This window comes from Kryptolebias marmoratus, linkage group LG18 (assembly GCF_001649575.2).
Source record: "Kryptolebias marmoratus isolate JLee-2015 linkage group LG18, ASM164957v2, whole genome shotgun sequence".
Lineage (NCBI taxonomy): Eukaryota > Metazoa > Chordata > Actinopteri > Cyprinodontiformes > Rivulidae > Kryptolebias > Kryptolebias marmoratus.
Genome location: NC_051447.1, coordinates 4,337,440 through 4,351,385, shown reverse-complemented (window position 1 = coordinate 4,351,385; position 13,946 = coordinate 4,337,440). Strand labels below are relative to the sequence as shown.

Below are 13,946 nucleotides of genomic sequence, written 5' to 3'. Positions count from 1 at the left end.
ACGCCATCACGATCCAACACGTTGATGGTTTCGCTCACAAACTGTCCTTTCATTCATTGAATAAATCCTCACAGCTCTCCCATCCAGAGTGCTGGATATCTGAGGCGAGTCCTGGACGTGTTTCACGCAGACAGAAAGTGACAGGCCTGAAATGACGCCAAGGCAGATATGAAAACAGGCACTGTTTGTCAAAACCAGGAAATAATCAGGCCCCACATCCACCTCAGAGGCAACAGCTGAAAACTATTAACCCAAAACAATGAGCTGCTTCGGCTGTTAGCTTTAGAAACAGCTCTAATAGTTAAGAGAATTATCATAATGATCTGAGAAGATATCACTTATCTTGTGTCCACACAGTCATGTACTGTAGATATACTGAAGTTAAATGAGTCAGCAGGAATTATCCGCCTTTAATCCAGTTAGCTTTTGGCAGAAATGTAGGATAAAATCTTTACTTCGATGCAAAAAGACTTTTATTTATCTGACAATAATCATCACATCAAAGACAAGAAACAAACTGCTGAATCACAATAAATTATTAATGCTGTGAAAACTAAAATTAAAGCATAAGCCTCATAAAACCTTCAGCTTTAAAAAGGCAAAAGTGTAAAACGTGAAAAAATACAAAATTTGTACCTGAATCAAAAAAAAAGGTATTTACATCTGATGCATTAAATGAACATTTCCTGTAGCTTGAGAGAAAACATTAAAGGTCCAGCGCAAAAGATTTAAACACATTTAGAGGCAAAACTGCAGTTTACAATAAATTTCATCCCCATTATTTTACCCTCCGAAGGCCAAAAAAATGACTTAAAAAGTCTTCTCGAGAGCTTCTGTTTGGTTTCTGTAGCTGTAAGACAGAAACAATGTTTGCAGATTTAAACACTTTATAATCCCAGTCATCCATGCTGAGAATATCATCCCCACAGTAAAGCACGGTGGTGGCAGCATCATGGTGTGTTTTTGTTAGTCTAAAACTTTTACTGCCTGTCTGCCAACAAGTCACTCTAAATATTTCACTCTGGAAGTTTTTTTAAAATGTTTATTGAAGAAAATATGTAAAAATATTTGTTTGGCAACGAAGACATCACAAAATAATTACAGGTAACAACATGGAACAAACAAAGTCAGCTGAAATATAGGTCATACCTCAGTTATGGCCAGTTTTCTCGTAATTTGAACAGTGAACGTTAAAAAAAGTAAAAGAAAGTAGGAAGAGGGAAGAGGAGAGGGGTTAAATAACTAAACAGGGAGATAGAAACAATTTAGTACACAGCAGGAGCTTAAGGTCAAATTAAAAAGTTCAGGAAGGTTTGCCACTTCTCAAAAAACGTGCCGCTGTATGATTGTTTAATTTCTTCAAGCTTGAAGAAGGATCTTAGCCAGCGTGGAGTGGAGAGAGCAGAAGATGTCACCATGCCAACCAGAGGAAAATGATCCGATCATCTGAAGAAAGTGATTTGTCCTCTGGAAAACCAAATACAGCGAGAAGGAGGGGGAGGATTTATATGTACAGAGCGTTCATCAGACCAGCGGTTACGAAGCTGTGGTCAAGATCCCAATATGGGTCACAAAACACCAAGTTTGGGTTCCGAGATAATCTCCAGATATCAAATTATCCTTAAAAATGATTGCTTATGGCATATTTTCACCACAAAGGATAAAAACTGTAGTCATGAATGAATACAAACGGTTATTAAAAGCCATTATGTTGTCATTTTGCCCAGGTTTAATTGTGTTATTAGTAGTTTTTCTGTTTATATATTTAAACTTGCAATAGTCACAATCATTCTGTGGGTTCTGTTGCAGTAAAATGGAGTCCCATCCACAGTGGAAGTTTAAGACTGACACTAAAGTGATCTGAGCAGCAGAAGCTTCGTTCCTCTTAGAGATCTTCATGATTTGTTTGAAACCTTCACTGGATGGTTGATGTTTCTTTTAGGCTACAGTCTCCTTCACGGTTTGGTTCTGGCAGCAGTTCCAGAGTGTTATATTTAAGAATAAATCAGATTTTAGATTTAATTTTGTTTTGTTTCCACCCAACATCCAGAGAATATTTCAATTCGTAAAACCAGGTGTTTTAATAGTGAACTTGAAACCCATATAATGTATCCAGATACATGCTGTGTGTAGTATTTATCCTATGTATATATATTTGTTAATTATCTGAAGTCATTCTGTAAGGTTAGATTTCTCCAGCTGATACAAACCATTCGCTCTAAAACAGAATCTGCACGTTACTCCAGTGATTTTCAGGGTTCAGTCAGTAAATCCATTCCACCAGGAGCTCCGAGGCTCTGAATTTTTGAGACACAGAACGTAATGGAGCTCTGCTGACTTGTCGGTTCTGCTTCTGTAGAAGGTGAGTTTCCTGCTGAGGGTTTTATTGTTTCATCGCAGAGGCGAGGAAAACGTTCCTCTTTGCAGAAACCCACCTGGGTGTCGTCATGCTTTCCACACAGCTGCTTCGGGATTTATCTCCTGCTACAGAGAAGTTTTTACTTTCCAAAAATACAAATCAGACCCACAGAACCAGAACATGTGCGTTCAGCTTCAAGTTCTCCATCAGAGATCTGAAAGAAGAAACAAAGACGTTTCTACTTCATGGCGACCATCCAGACCGGCATGATGACCTCAGGGAAGCCTTCCTGCTTCTCCACAGCCAGCACCTCCAGGCCAGCCTTGGCGATGATGTCCTTCATGATGTCCAGGTGGCGGCTGATGCTGCTGTCGATGGGGTCCAGTTTGCAGCCCTGCCGCGCCATATTGTCCTTTATTATGATGACACCGTTCGGACGCAGGCTCTTCTTACAGCGAAACAGGAAGTTCATCAGGTCTTTGTCGGTTAGATGACCTGAGGAGACAAAAACAATCAACCAGACATAGATTTTAGTTCTTTCTAAAGCTGAAGGTCAGTTAATTTAAGAGTTTTAAAGCATACACTTCTTATTAAGAGCTGAAAAGAATGGATTTCTTGGATCAAACTGTGTTCAAATTACATCAGTTGGATCTATGGGCCACTGGACCCTTTATGTCACAATGCAGGCATCTAAAGGATCCATCCATCCATCCATCCATCCATCCATCCATCCATCCATCCATCCATCCATCCATCCATCATTTCTCTCCCCAGTGACACTCTTCAGCTCCTCCTGAAGGTGTTCCCAGACCAGAAGGGTTTATTCCTCCAGCGAGGTCTGGGTCTGCCCTGGGGTCTCCTCCCAGTGGAAAACCTTGAGAGGGAGGCAGACATTAAGGAGGCATCCTAATCAGATGTCTGAACCTCCTTAGTTGACTCCTTTGGAGGAGCAGTGGCTGTACTCCAAGCTCCCCATGGATGATTCTCACTTTATCTCAAGATGAAGCTTTTTCAAGCTCATGTTTATTTAGTCATGATCCAGACCTCATGACCATAGGTGAGGGTTGGACCAGTAAATGCAGAGCTTTGGCTTTCAGCTCCTTCTTCACCATGACAGACCAGAGCGACGCCCTCATTACTGCAGACAAGGCCCTGATCTTTTAATCCATTTAACTACCTTACCAAACTCTGCCACTGTAATGGAGTCCCCTTCCCCCAGAGTCCTCAGACTCTGCTTCTTCACAGCTGGACTTGACCAGATTAAAGGGATCCTCAAATAGGTCCTTCCACCACCCAATAATAATTTTAGTGCAGATCAGCAGTCCCCCACCCAACCCAAGCCTAGAACGATTCCTGCTTTCCTTTTCTGAAGTGCCAGACAGTTTGTTAGTACCTTCTTGAGGCCAACCAAGAGTCCTCTACCATGACCTCTCAGATCTCCTTTTGCTTCCATCCAGGAGAAGGGTGTGTACACAAATTGAAGCAGAAATATCACCTTAAATACTGAAATCTCTCTGACCGGAGAGCAGATCTGATCATACTTACACGCCACCCACTGCATCCAGATGACATCGTACTTGTTCTTCGGAGGCGTAAACTCCTGCAGGTTGAAGCAGTAGTAGGTCTCGATTCGGTCTGCGTCGTTGCCCAGATACTCCTCATGTGCGTGAAGCAGGAAATGCTCCATCATGTCCGCCATCTCTAGTTTCTCAAACACAGGAAGAAGGACGCCTTTGGTCACACGTCCAATCCCAGATCCACAGTCCAAAGCGTACTGTGTTCCCGCCTTTCCAGGTCCCTGTTGGTAAACAGACTTCTTTAACTGTGATCAAATCCAACTTTCAGATGTTATTTTTTTTCTGAAATAAAATGAGTAAAGACAAACTGAGTCAGGCTTTTAAAAATGAGACCTTTTAAGTGTAAAGTTTACAGAAAGTTTGATAGTTTCATGTTCGCAGACATCCGGCGTCAGATCTGACAAACAAGTTGACCTCAGTTCCTCAGCTTTACCACAGAGGAACAAAAAGTCGCCTCGCTTGTATCCTGCTGGTTTTTCTTTCTTTTCATTTGGTTTTCTGACCTCAGTCCAACCCCTCTGAACCAGGGGCCCCAAAGTGTGACGGCATGAAAAAAATGGGGCCCCGAGGATCTCAGTTAAAGGAGGCTTCCTGGTTTCAGTGAATTACTGCCACATTTCTCTGCCTGTGTGTTCATCTGTTTGAACTGGATGCTTCTGAAATCTTTTCCTGCCTCTCTTGTTTTTCACATGACTTTTTGGGCATCTCATAGTTTTTATCCTTTTATTGCTCAGGGTGTTCCAAAATGAAGCTGAAACAGAACAATTAACGAAACTAGAAAGACAAACTTTCACACAGTAAAACACAACAATAATGCACATTATTAGTCTGAAGGGAAATTCTCTGAGACAGCAGCAGACAGAAGGATCCATCCATATATTCTGCATTATTACAGTAAACATCATCACAGCTCCTCGTCCCAAACTTGAACTTGTTATGTTTACATTTGTACCAGAAGAAAAGTGGCCTCTTGGTGTCTGCTGGTCTTTAAAGCATCCAGAGTTTGCAGTTTATAATTAGCACTGCTGTAAAACTGATCCTGTATATAGCCAGGTGACTGGGTCAAACATTTCTCCTGAATTAGCAACAACATCTCACCCAGCATCTAAAAAAGAAGGTATCTCTGCAGCTTGCACACATACCAGCTGCATGGATGATCACACTTCAATTGTTTCTCCTACAAACGATTGACTTTATTAATTTAAAGGTCCAGGAAAAGTGTTAGAATAATCTTAAAGGTTGGATTGTCCAAATCCGATGGCTTCAAGCTTGTTTTTATTCATGTGAAGAAGTTTAAATTCCTTCATGCTTTAGTTGAAACTCAGGCAGTCCAGTTAAAGCTTCATAAAATTAATAAAATAAAATAAAATAATTTTTTACTTTTTATGGACAGAAAAAAAGCACAGAGATGGGACATTATATGTTCTAGAAAAAGGGATCCCTAAAGCATCAAAACAATAACAGGCGAGGACCACGAACCAGGCCCTGAGGAACACCACGTGTAATCAACGTCTTTAACACAAACTGACGTTATGACAGTATTTCTTTTATAACAAGATGTTTTTCCTCTCACCTCATTTGTAAAGCTTAAACAGCGTTAAAGCAATAACTGAAAGCCATTTTATGACTCAAGTTAATCATTTTAAGCTCAGAGTTTACTGGTAATATTCGTTCATAACTCCAAAAACAAAAGAGAGCTCTTATTGGACCCAAATCATGTGACCTGCAGCGTCCTCTGTCTGAATGTTTATTGAACTGGCATCGAGCCTCAGCTGCTATTAGAAAGTGCTCATAAAACAAGCTGAAATCCTTTCTGTGGCGTCAGGACTGTGGATTCCTCCCCCAGAATAAATGCTGACATGAACGTTCAGAGCTGCTTTAAGTCCTTGTGTCACCAAGAACAGCCGAAGAACAACTTACCACAAACCTCTTCAGGAACTGACGGGAACCTTCCAGGTCCACGTTGGATATCTCCACAAAATCTCCCATCATGCCCTCCTCCGAGGCCGGGACGTCCTCATAGAACTGCTGAGCTCTGTAGTAGAACTGTTTCTCACCTTTGATGTACTCGCAGGTGACCGGAAACAGCTTCACTGTCGGCACAAAGAGGAAATAAAACCAGAAGACAGCTTTAATCTGATCCAGTACTCAGATGTTAAAGACAGGTTAGACACCGGGAACTCTTTCACTGAGAGTAAATCAGACCTACAAAGAAGGAACTGTAACCTCCCCCTCCTTGTTTCAGCTGCAAGAAAATCTCTGAGGTTTGGTTCTAATTGTTCCTGTAAACTAGAACCAAACCGACCCGTGTTTAGCTCCATGACTCTGAGGATGTGAAGCCAACAGTGTTGGTTTGAGAAATTTAGAAACCGACTTTTTTTAAACCTTCAGAATCTGAGTTTAACCTCAACCACAAGGGTGAACTGTTCAAACTAAAGGTTTAAACTCTGCACTTTTCAAAGACGCTTCTTATCAGAATCAGAAACAAGTCGAAGTAAACTTTCCTCAGCGTCATAAATAAATGCTCTTTTAGATCTTGTCAGATAGGGTTTTCCTGATATTTTTCTGCTCCCTGAGACCCTCTCTCGTACAATCAGAACTTTATACACCCGGCACCATGATGATAAACCATCATGACCTTGGTACGGAGGTATGAACCTGCTTTATACCATCATGGATTGATCAGATGTAACTCAGAGACCACACCTGAAGACCTCGTCAAGACCCTGCAAAGACCAGCCAGGTGACAGTTCACACAGCACCACCTGGGGACTAATAAATCATTAAATGTTGGTTTCTGGCATCATAGATGCTCCATTGATGTTACCTGAATTATTTACTGGTTTGTATCTAGACAGATTTTCTGTGAATTGTAGAGTTTGACTTAAATCATGAACAGTTCATGGAAAAGTTTGTTTCAAACTGTTTATGGTGCGCTCAGAACATAAACCTAACAGATTATTTTATGTTTGATCAGTGAAGAGAAATGGTTTCCTTGTTATTTTTTAAAGTTTTAGACAAATTAACAACAACATAAACAAAAAAACACATTTACAAATTAAAATGTTTCTGAATTTTTCAAAAATTTTCCAGAAACATTCCAGTTCAGGGTGATAAAAGATTAATTGTCTGGAGATGAGTCATTTTTAGGAAGTTAAGGCATTAACAGCTCAGTTTCAGGACAATGCAGGGAGACGGTTTGCCGTACGAAAGGTGTTGGATTTTCTGTAACACAACCCAACAGCTGGCTACTGCAGGCAGATTAAATCCCGCAGGAAATGTTGGATGATAATTAGAAAACTATAAATATCCTGGAGCTGTTCGAACGCGTCAGCTGCAGCTCAGAAACGTCTTCAAGGCTCTTCAGCACCGAGCCATTATCTGTTGAACTGAGAGGTTAGGAAACTAGACAACTGGTTCAACAAAGCATCCGGAGCCGTCGCTGCCTCTGATCTGCTGAGCTGAAATAAATCCACAACATTTACAGCAGCTTAGATCACTCGTCTCTCCATTGGCGGGTGGAGGTGAATGTTGGTACAGTTGTCAGAGATCTTCAGCAGGATTCCTGACACCAGAGTGAAATATTAAGAAGGAGGATTGATTTCCTGCTGGACTCCCTCCTTAATGCAAACAGCTGAGAAAAGCACCTAAATGTCAGATAAATGCTGCTTACATTTGTATCTAATATCTCTCTTTTTAGTTGAAGATTTTATGTTTCTTTACTTCGAACACTTCAAATTAAAATGGACTAAAGAAAGAAAATAAAATGTAACAATGAGCAGACAGAGTGTGTGAAAATATAAAACTGAAAAGAGTCAAGACTGAAGCAAAGCTTTGAAAATCTTACTTTTCTCATCAGATTCCTGTTTTATAGAAGTCTCTTAAATATGTTTCCTGCACATCACAGCCTTAAACACATTACAATGTAACAGGTTGCCAGAGAAAAGCAACAAAATCAGTTTGAAAACAAATAAAAAGCAAATATTTATAGGATTACCTGTTTTATTGTTTAAGAAATTTTGGATATTAAATTTAAAAAGCTGGACTTGTGATTAGATTTGATTTCAAAAAGGAGTTTTGTTTGGTTTAGTTCAGTTTAAAAAAGGAGAACAAACTGAACGAAACAACAAAGATCTCCTTCCTGAAGATGATTTATGATCTTTTCTTTTTTAATACTTTAGTAAAAACAGTTTTTTGGGATAAAAACAGAATTTATTAAAGCAGACTTCTGTCACTTAAATCCTAAACCTTGAAGCTAAACATCAAATCTTCTCCCACTTCCGATGTAAATAAAGTTAATTCCAGTTAAAGTTGCGAGGATTCATCCTCCGGCTCTCGTCCTGATAAAACACCTGTCAGTTCGGAGCGTGTGATTGGTCCTTCTGTGTCATGTGACTCAGAGGGAAGGTGAGATTAGGAGCTTTGAGCAGGATGAAGATGAAGGGTTGACAGCGTTCTGTTTATTTCCCACCTTCAAAGTGCAGCAGGACGACCTTTGACCTCTGCCATAACACTTCATTAATGTTGCTGTGAGCCGTTTCTCTTTTTCAGTGGTTGTGTTTTCTAAATTCAGAAACAAAAAGGCAGTAAAGGGATTCATCTGTTTAAAGTTGTAAATAATCTGTTTAGCACCAACTGATATGATTTAGTGCCTTCATGCCTGACGTTCCAAACCATTAATGGGCCTCGGATCGGGTTAGTGGGCAGAAAATAAAGTGTAAGAAGGAGCTCCTGTTTCTGCAGAACATGGTCTGATGATGGACATGTGCATTTCAGCAGAGAGGAGACTTCAACTGTCATGTTGGCTCGTTAAGCCATTTGTTACCAGAAGAAAGGAAATGAGCAGCTGGAGGATAACAGCCTTAAAGAGCTTCAGCTTTCATTTCTGGTTTACTTCTCTTGAGCATCGTGACATTAAATCCATTTAAAGTTAATGTAAATGATCTTCTATGGAAGGGTTCTTCTCAGTAAGTGGAATATATGAGACAGCGGCTTGTTGAAATCTTGATGTGGCTGCACCAGAAGAAGGAGTGGGTCATCAGCAAAACAGGAGATGTGGTTTGTTTTAGGGAAGAAATCGGTCCAGGAAGGAGGTCCCGGCAAGTTGACTGTGAAGTCTTCAAGAACCAAAAGGAAGTCCAGATGTCTGTGATGGATGTGGGACAATCTGCAGCGTCTGTTCAAGACGTGAAGGAAGGAAAACCGCTGCTGTTTCATTTGCAGGACAAACCTTCAGGAAACGTTCATGATAAGGGAGAAGAACCCAAACAATGACTCCATCATCTTTAGCTGCAGATTTGTCCAAATGCTGAGCTTAGCCTTCAATGATCACATGAGCATCGGAAGAACAAGGAGGGTTAGATTTACTGAATCAAAATGTTTTTAAACAGTGGCTTACAAAGTTAGGCCCAGGACCCTTTGGTTGGTTGAGAAGTATGTCTATCCATACTTTATAACACCATATTATACTTATTGTGCAGCTTTATGTTCCAATAAATATGTCTAGGTTCATTAAAACAAAAAAGGCTGTTTCTTCCAACAAGCTGCTTCAGCTGCAGCCAAAGCTGAAGGGTGACGGTGTAACTGATGTGTGTCTCTTACCCAGAGGGATCTTCTCCACCAGGTACAGGTAGCTGGCAAAGAACTCGCTCCTGAGCGTGTGGTGCAGGTGGAAGGACATGCTGTGGCGACACATGGTGTCATCCGTCTCCTTCCAGCGGTCCCTGAACGCCTGGTGCGCTCCTTTGTACTCGAGGTTCGGGGATGAGTTGTTGTTTTCGTCTTCCAGGGTGATCTCCATGTTTGTCCTGGAGTCCAGAGGCTGTTTGAAGGAGACGGAGAAGCTGGGACTCTGTTTCTTCAGCTGCTGCTAAATCTGTCCAGCTGAGAGATAAACACGCCTCTGCAGGCGGTCAGCGATCAGCGCAGACCTTTTTCTCTGAGGGACACTCTGACACGTCCTGTCAGATTTACAGAATCACCTGCTGGAGCGGAGGAGGGGCAGGAAGAGGCATCACTTCGAGCTTTAAAGTCCAACACCGCAGGAGGACCAGTTCATCTGACATTCAGAACTTTCATTTTCTCTCATTCTGTTTAAAGACAGGACTTTTATTAATACTAACACACATCCCAAAGAACCTCACTCCCTGAATATTTTTATATTTATAACAGAATAAAATGCTGAAATTCTGAGGAAACACTGTTTGAAACTCCTAATCCAGTCCTCAGTTCTTTATATTCTCCTTCCAATAATCCAGACTTTGCTGTAACCTTTAGAAAGTGGTTCTGATCATCAGTTCTCCAGACTTTCTGAAGCTGAAGAGGTTTTCTTTAGACGTTGGCTACTTTTCCTCTCAGTTTTAGTCCTTGTTCCTGGCCATTTTCAGAGGAATGTTTTTAACTCTGACTGACCTCTGACCTCTGACCTCATTCAGACAGAAAAGGCTTCTAAACTAAAGGGATGAGTCAGCTTCAACTTACAGTTTGAATTGAATTTTTAGCCTCTTCGTTCCTGTCACGAAGACTCAATTTATTCCTGTTTCTTTAGCTGAATCCACGGAAAACACCAAAGATAACAGTTTGACAGAAAATAAGATTTTCCTCCAACAAGGTTCTGGTTCTGGTTTCTGCTGGATTTCTTAGTTTCTTAAAAAGACAACTTTTATCTGCTGGAGACGGTTTTTTAAGGCCTCAAACGTCTTTTTATGTCCTCCACTTGTTCTGTTTCTGCAGAAAAGTTCACACTGCACACCACGCTGAAATTTAACAAACTTTCTGCTATAACTAAGACTTAAACGAGTTCAATAAAACAAACAACTTATTCTCTTGATGGTTGAAGATGTTTGGGTTTCTCAAAGCTCCTCGTATGAGAAGTGAAACATCTAGTCATGTCTTGAACCTACAAATACATACTTCCTGAGACTGAGAATTTTTCAAAATGTCCAAATAAAAACTCTGAAAGACCAGTTTAAAAGATTACAAAGAAGAAGAATAAAATAATAAGAACTGGATGAAGATTTTTCAGTTAATTGGTTCAGAATGCAACAAGCCATGTTTTCTTGACTTTTATCGACGCACTGAGACTTTAAGGTGCTTTAAACATGTGGACGAACAAAACAATCTAAAACCTGTTTGCCCTTTTGCTTCTCTGCAGCATACGGAGCTCAATCGTTGCACAGAACCTGTGAGCAGTAAATAATCAGAATGTTGATTCATTGCTTCTGTCTCTCCGTATACATCAGAGAATTCTCAAACCATTAAAACTGTGACTCGTGAAAGAAAACTAATGTTGGTTTTAAAGAATCAGACTCTTCATATAAACTGATCTACAACCACTTGAAGCAAAAGCACCAAAATGAGCACCTTCTTTCCACCTTTAAATGAAAACAGCTAAAGTTCTCATTGTCTTAATTTATTCTCAGGATAAACCGGTTCATATCTGATTTAAGCACCTCTTGGTGTTTATCTTTCCAAGCCACACAGGTGACAACTTTTAATCTCCAACGGCTGCAGAAACTGTCTGAGAAAAAGTTCTTGTAGCTCCAGAAATATCTGTGTATTTTTGACCCGTCACACAAATATTTTTCTGCCGCGCTCATCTCCAGCCGGGAGTTAAATTTAGAGGAGTGACATCAGCTGTCACATGGGGAACCAACGAGTGCTGAGGCAAGCAGATGCTTTCTGCAGAGCAGCTTTACTGTGTTACCGTATCAGTTCCACCTGCTGGTGATCGCTTAGCCTGTAGATTTGTAATTCAAGCTACATGGCCGGGCCAAATCATTTCTTTCTCTAATGTCTTGTTTTTCAGATTTGACATGCACGTTGTGATGGGGTTAGTGTCTGAACCAGAGAAACCGTCTGTGAGAGCTCAGACAGCCCAGCATCCATCAACTTTCTTCTCTGAAGCTCAACGGGACTTCGGGGCTTTCTTTTGTAATAATTTAAGACAAGCCACTGACCCAGAAACTGCTGAGTCATTGGTTGCCATGGTGATTCTCACCTTTTCTGGGAGAGCAGATGAAGCAGCACTTCAGGCAGACTAGAAAGTAAGCCTCAGAAAAACAGTCGCTGTGTGAAAACTAAAAGAAGGAACTGAAAACCTCTTGACCCGTGAGCAGCAGAAGGTTCTGATGGTTCCACATGTTCATGTTTATGATTCTACATGGTTTTATGGAGGAGATATGAGTTCAACATTCTGTGGGAAGATCTGTAAAAATCTGTGAAAAAACTGTTAAAGATCTAAAACCTCAGGTCAGTCATTAAAGACCAACTTCCTGTTTAAACTCTGAGCTGTAGAGCTCCAAACAGGACCGGGTTTAGAGAACAGGACCGGGTTTAGAGCTCCAAACAGGAGTGGTTTTGTATTTTTTCACTTTTTTTTCTTCTTGAAATCAGTGGAAAGAATATTGATACAAATATCATATCAGAAATCAGAAGAATAAAAAAGAGTAATTCTCCAACAAGCAGCACAAACTAAAACAACCCATTTCCTGCAGTCAAGGTGAAGCTGGAAGGTGAATCTGAATCAACTCGCTGAACTTCTCATCTGGAGCAGAAACATTCAGCTCCTCAGCGTCACCTTCCTCTGGGGTCAGGCGCCGTGCTGCCAGCGTTCACCTCTTCACCTCACCCTGCAGCCTGAACATCCATCATATCTGCAGAAGGCCTCCAGGCTGAAAGAAGAGCACTTTTTCTTTTGTGATTGCACTCAGGGGGAGCTTTCCTTTCTGCTTCACTCCCAGTGAACAGCACAACCCTGTCTGAAGTCCTTTTGCTTCTGATGATTATCTGCCTTTGGGAACAAGTTCTGTAAAAGTTTTACCAATAATTCTTCCTGTGTTTCTGGTAAAAAGGCCTGTTAGGGTTTAAAAACATCAGCAGAGAACGAAACAAAATGTCCTGTTTCTCTGGGAACCAACATTTAACCTAAATGATGCTGTTTTATCCAATGTTTGCCTCTAATTTATTACAATAAAACACGTTAACAACTCAGCAGTAAAGTCACCACTTCACAGAGCGATGGATGTTTCAGTGCACAGCAGACATTCATGGTCCCCTGAGGATAAATCACAGTAACTTAATATTATTAACTAAATATTTACACAACCTGCAGCAATATCTGACATCTGATCCAGACTGAAATCCTCAATAATAACCTTTATTTTCTAAAGCCTGGCCAGCATTTTGTTTTCTTTTATTGATTTATTTAAAATAATTAAACTTACTGAACTGGAACCATTTCCTCTCTGACAGGTAGGCCTATAATTTAAGGCACTTTCAGGTTTTTAAGGTGATCTAAACATGTCGTGTTTTGTCCAATCAAGTCTGTAAATCAACACTTATGAAAACAAAACACTTACATGTTAGCTCCTGTTTTCCTCTTTTTGAAGGGGAATAAACAGACAAATTCAGAAATCGGATAAAATTTGAAGTCATTTATTAGTCTGAAATATTTTGCCTCTGCATTAATTATTAAAATTCAGTCTCTTTTTGACTTCTAAGTTGTTTTACCTGCATTTGAGGACATTAATTGACCTTTTCTTTTTATTCCGTCTGTTGTGTTTTGGGTTTTATTTCTCATTCAGTCATCAAGTTAAAGATACTGAACATTTACTGGAAAAAACATCCAGTTTATGCATGTAGCACCAAGTCGTCTCAGGATTGAACAAAAACACTCACATACTTTATAAAAGCCAATTAGGAGAAGGTATCTATCTAAGGACATACACTATGTTGCCAAAAGTATTCACTCACCCATCCAAATCATTGAATTCAGGTGTTCCAATCACCTCCACGGCAACAGATGTAAAGAAAATCAGCACCTAGGCATGCAGACTGGTTCTACAACCATTAGTGAAAGAATGGGTCGCTCTCAGGAGCTCAGTGAATTCCAGCATGGAGCCGTGATAGGACACCACCTGGGCAATAAGTCCAGTCGGGAAATTTCCTCTCTACTAAATATGGTTTTGGGATGGTCCATGTCTTGTTCCAACATGGCTGAGCACCAGAGC

General features: G+C 40.5%; 2 protein-coding genes across 6 annotated transcripts in view; both read right to left on the bottom strand.

Moving 5' to 3' along the window:
• LOC108247555 (zinc finger protein 2 homolog) overlaps positions 1-13,946 on the bottom strand; it is a 461,981-nt gene that overhangs the window by 297,439 nt on the left and 150,596 nt on the right. The gene's annotated exons all lie outside the window — the stretch shown is intronic.
• On the bottom strand, positions 1,029-10,075 carry mettl11b (methyltransferase like 11B). The gene is made up of 4 exons (XM_017435822.3): positions 9,538-10,075; positions 5,857-6,029; positions 3,905-4,157; positions 1,029-2,854 (listed from the first exon to the last, which is right to left on the bottom strand). The coding sequence occupies exons 1-4, from the start codon at positions 9,734-9,736 to the stop codon at positions 2,598-2,600; spliced, it is 882 nt and encodes a 293-aa protein (XP_017291311.1). The 5' UTR covers positions 9,737-10,075; the 3' UTR covers positions 1,029-2,597.

Excerpts from the sequence above, each read along its gene's own strand:
- mettl11b (XM_017435822.3), bottom strand. The coding sequence starts at position 9,736 with ATGGAGATCACCCTGGAAGACGAAAACAACAACTCATCCCCGAACCTC. Across the intron at positions 4,158-5,856 it reads AGTTCCTGAAGAGGTTTGTG|GGACCTGGAAAGGCGGGAAC; the intron begins GTAAGTTGTTCT and ends GTTTACCAACAG. Across the intron at positions 2,855-3,904 it reads CTGGATGCAGTGGGTGGCGT|GTCATCTAACCGACAAAGAC; the intron begins GTAAGTATGATC and ends TTGTCTCCTCAG.